General features: G+C 32.3%; 2 protein-coding genes across 2 annotated transcripts in view; one reads left to right on the top strand and one right to left on the bottom strand.

Moving 5' to 3' along the window:
* Window positions 1–1173, top strand: part of Gcat (Glycine C-acetyltransferase) — a 7050-nt gene extending 5877 nt beyond the window's left edge. Inside the window, exons 6-8 of the mRNA XM_043011269.2 lie at window positions 275–470; window positions 631–808; window positions 928–1173. Of these exons, the coding sequence (XP_042867203.1) occupies window positions 275–470; window positions 631–808; window positions 928–1085 (532 nt within the window). The 3' untranslated portion in view covers window positions 1086–1173. The remainder of the gene's footprint in view (window positions 1–274; window positions 471–630; window positions 809–927) is intronic.
* Window positions 1174–1650: 477 nt separating this feature from the next.
* The window catches only part of LOC122250017 (type 2 phosphatidylinositol 4,5-bisphosphate 4-phosphatase), a 19809-nt gene continuing 16459 nt past the window's right edge, over window positions 1651–5000 (bottom strand). The window contains exon 6 of the mRNA XM_043011270.2: window positions 1651–5000. This exon is cut by the window's right edge and continues 153 nt beyond it. The gene's annotated coding sequence lies outside the window, so the exon portion shown is untranslated.

Below are 5000 nucleotides of genomic sequence, written 5' to 3'. Positions count from 1 at the left end.
GGTTAGGTTCATGTTGCTGTATGTACGTCAGCATTATCCAATAGTAAGAATGATTTAAACTTAGTTTTAGTAAAAATGTAAGAGCGTAAGAACTTACTTTACCTATCTTTTTTATTTATTATATTTTATTTATGTTATATATTATACTTTTATTTAGTAAAAACTTATTTTACCTACCAGTGAAATACTAATGGTTCAATAAAGCAGATTTGTGGTACCATTCAACAAGTATGAAGCATCCACCTATATTTTTTTTTTTCTTTCTTTCTTTCAGAGGAACAGAAGAACATTTTGGATTGCCTCCTGGTCGCGTTGACATCATCAACAGCACCCTTGGTAAAGCCTTGGGTGGAGCTGCTGGCGGATATACAACGGGTCCGAAGGAACTCGTTACCCTCTTGAGGCAGCGTGCAAGGCCTTACCTGTTCTCCAACTCCATCCCTCCTCCAGTTGTTGCTTGTGCAAACAAAGTGTGTATTCTCTATTTTTTTTTTTTTTTTTTTAAGAGATACATGATTTCACACTGCTATTTAGATGCAACTCTTTTATGTAAACAATGTCTGGCTATGTAGTTTGGAGTATCTACACATTAGAAAATATATATATTGAAAATCAATTTGTCCTTTGCAGGTATTTGACCTTCTTTTAGGAAGCGCAGGATTCGCAGAAAAAGTCCAAGCGAATACCGACAGATTCCGATCTCAGATGACAGAGGCTGGCTTTACTATTGCTGGGGAGAATCACCCCATCTGCCCTGTCATGCTGGGAGATGCTCGCTTGGCTTCACAGTTTGCTGATGCAATGCTGGGTAAGTTCTCATTTTTAGGACATCTGGAAACATTAGTAATGTATAATGTTTAATTAAATCATGGAATAGGTGAAAGGAGAGAATATTTATATATAAATTTCTTTCTTTTTTTCCCTCAGCTAAAGGCATATACGTGATTGGCTTCAGTTTTCCTGTTGTGCCCAAAGGCAAAGCAAGAATCAGAGTGCAGATTTCAGCATCCCATTCATTTGAAGAGATTGACTATACAGTTGAAGCCTTCAAACAAATTGGCAAGCAGTTGGGCGTTATCAGTTGAATAATGTCTTTGTTTGTCATCCCTTTTCTGATCCAAAACTGGATAGCAACTTTTGTTAGTTTCTTTCAATAAAATGTTTACTGTTAAATGCTTTTCAATTACTGAACAAAACCGGAATAGTATCAAACAAACAAATAAACAAACAAACAAGTGTCAGTGGCCTTGCCTGCATCACAATCTCTGCTTACATCATCTTACAGACATGTAAATGATCGTCTGCAGCAGGTAAACCACTCACTCTTCTTTTATTTCACTGCCACTTTCATCATTTGCTTTAAAATAACAAGGAAAAAATATCTGAAAATTTTCTTCTTAAAATGTGTCTTAAATATTGAACAAAATTTTTAAGATTGTGAATTAAGCACCATTCAAAAGATATATATAGAAAATAGTGCTTTATTTATTATGGAAAATGATAAAGTCTTAACATTGTGGGTAAAATGGAATGTAATATTGACAATTCCAAAGTAATAATAAAAATAGATTACAATGCTTGAAAAAAATCAACCAGTAAAAAATAAAACGTAATACAAAACCAAATAGGTGTGCAAAATAAAACAACACATTCGTTCAGCACTTTTACATGACTTTATTTTCAGATACAGCTTTGATACCTCTACACTAATTGTTTGGATATATCCTAGGCATTTTATGTACAGGTTATAGAGGAATGTCACTAGTGCTTTCTAGACTATTCAAAATTCTCTTATAACTGCACAAAAAGTTAAAATTCTGTATTATAAGGTATGACACCAAGTTTACAGGAAGTATAAATAAGCATTTAACCTTTCTTTATCTAATCATAATAAAAGAAAATGAAGAAGAAAAAGACGAAAAAAAAAAAAAAAAAAAAAGAAGGGGTAAATAAAATTCTACAAATGACTTTCCCTCCACAAATATATTTATATTCCTCTTACCACGAGAGGGACTTTGGCTTTTACATGAGAACAAACAAGAGGACCAATTGCCCTGTCTTGTATGGCTACAAGTGACTTTCTACTCCCTCTGACGGAAAGATAATCTCTGTAATGTGATCTGCGAGTCATATGTCCCCCCCCCCCCCTTTCCCCGCACTTTTGAGGATGCCATTCTCTACAATTTGAACAACACAGATATTATTAACCTTTACTCCTTCAGCACAATTTGTAATCACAGAATAATTCTCTCTCTCTCTCTTTCTTTTTAAAAATTGTTTTATTTACAAGAATCATAAAGAGTAGAGAATAGGACAGAAATTCAAGTGTACAGTTAGATACATCAAATAGACCATGCTGTTGCCAGCTAACACTTTAATACATCTCTTGTTGGTTTTTCTTGTGGTTAAAACAGGGATTTGCTTATTTATTTATTTACTTTTAGGAAAGACTTTACTTTGAGGGATCTCTTAAGGCAAAGAAAAAAAAAGAAAAAAAAGAAAAAAATAAAAATAAAAAGCAATCAATAATAATAATAGAAAAATTATAATAAATACATATACACACTACTAAAAGCATCTTAATTGTAACATTTTAATAAAGATGAAATTCAAAATACTTTTTTTTATAAAAATAAACAATGAATTAATAAAAAATATAAAAATATTAATACTGACACTAAAATCTAATAAATCATGAATAGAAATAAACTTGCCCAAGAAAATGTATAAAAAAGAAAAAGAAATATATTCTATAAAAGAAATACATATAAACATAAATGCAGATTTATTCATCATTTATATATATGTCATTAAAATAGTGGAATGAGCTAACTGACCAATTCTCAAGGACCTTCATGAACATTCCTATTACAAATCACAATTAACTATACTGATCAACATCTTTTGCACTGTGAAGTCAAGAGAAAAAAACAAAAAAAAAAAACAATTAGAACCTTCATCATCAAGTTATATGGGATTAATATTCAGAAAGAAAAGAGCCAGTTCAATCCTCTTATTCGTCTGTTCATCCTTCAGTCATCACATTCTACATCTGTCTCTCGCTCGCTCGCTCACCCTCGCTCATTTACACTGCTACTCAATCACAGCTAACACACTCCCACCAATGCACTCCTATTTGAAGAAAAGTTGAGGAAGAAGGAAAAAAATTACTCTACTTTACTTTCTAAATTTTTTAGCAATGATATTCTCCTCTTGTCATATGATTTTTTTTTTCTTCTTTTCTACGGCTGTTTTCCCTCCCTAGTCCTGCCTGATCCCTTCCTTCTATCTGAAACTTTCTTCTTTTTTTTTTTTTTTGTTTCAACGCATCGGGAGCGTAAAATGGGGCTTCCGGGGCCACATAATCGAAACGTGTGCGCTCTTTTTCCCTTTTTCCGTTTCCTTTCTCTCTCCGGTCTTCTCCCTGGATCTTTCCCAAAGCCCAGTGTATGTATCTCCTCTTCTATATCATCAACCCTGATCAACTAAATATTCTGGTTAAGAAACCATTTTTCTGAAGTAAAAAAAAAGAAAAAAGAAAAAGAAATAAGAAAAATAAAAAGAATAGAATTTTGTACATTTTGTTTTCCTTAACATGTACTTTTTAATGAATCTTTTTTTTTTTCTAATAATTTATATATTTTTATCAATTGCAAGAGTAGCACTTGCTTGTTTACAAAATACGACCAAGCAGAGGTAATACAAATGGTCTCTTTTCCGTTTTTTCTTTCGGCTAACATTTCTGTATGACAGGACGGGCACATACAAGACAACTTTGAGTACTATCTAATAATAATGATACACAGGGCCAAATCCTTAAACAGCCTTCTTTTATCAGCAACAGAAGAAAAAAAAAAAAGGGGGTAATAAAGAAGAAAACACGAAATCAAATCAACGTCTAAACCAATACCGTAACAGCAATCTCGATAAAAATATATATCCAAGATATCGATTGCTTTTTTTTTTTTTTCCAGTTGTTTAAGAATTCAGGTTCGTCTGAGCATAATCACGCTACAGAGGGGGATAGCTTCCTAAGATCATTAGCTTATCACAGGTTTCTAGACTTATTTTAAATTATCCTACGAATGACTTAAAAACTCTCATAATATTTCCAACATAAGTTATCAACATCTTAAAGTATCGTGATCTACGTTTTGATCATTCAAGATTGTTGTTTGGTGATGTTTCCTTAATATACATAAAATATAATTATATAAGACTTACCATCTACTGTGAACATCAATTATTTATGCAAGAAAAAAAAAAAAAAAGGAAAAAAAAAGACTCTAATATCCATTATACAAAGTCTAGTCTTCGTAACACTCAAGAGACTAGGCCAAATGCTCTTAAATAGATACAATAAGATAAAGAAAGCCGACAGAAGAGACAAAATGATTCACTTTATCAACACGGTATGTGTGTCAAATCTTGATTACCCTTCTATTATCCATCCAAAGGTTATCTGAATTTCTAAATATCTCGTATTATTTAGCTACTGAACTATGTAAATTCAAAAACTCTTAACCTGACTACAGACCAGTAATCACTTTCCAGCCTACTAAATATGGCATCAAAATTCTTTTTATCAAATCCTCAAAAATTCAGTATTCGGGATACAGAAGGATAACGTAAAACGGAAGATATTGAAACCAAATTTGACCTAACTGGCGAGTGTGATCCGGAAAGGATAGTATTATAAAAGTTTCTCGAGTCATCTTACTAAACTTGAAAGTTCTGTAAAAGAAAAGAAAAGAAAAGAAAAAAAAAAACAAGAAAAAAAGAAAAAATAATAATCCTGGCATATGTTAAAACTATGTAGAAAAAAAAAGAGTACGGTAACGAGTCATTGGGACCGTCAAGATCACCAACTCTTTGACAAACGAGTTCAGATTGTCGGTAAAAGATCCAAGCCAAAGGTTCATTCATACACTACAATGCATGCAATGATGGTCACTAGAAGTATGTATATATATCTAGTCTATCTTCCTTCTCCCGACCAC

Source organism: Penaeus japonicus, unplaced genomic scaffold (assembly GCF_977035675.1).
Source record: "Penaeus japonicus unplaced genomic scaffold, GWHDUDI00000001_assembly GWHDUDI00000006, whole genome shotgun sequence".
NCBI classification, from domain to species: domain Eukaryota; kingdom Metazoa; phylum Arthropoda; class Malacostraca; order Decapoda; family Penaeidae; genus Penaeus; species Penaeus japonicus.
This window is presented reverse-complemented; position numbering and strand designations above follow the sequence as displayed.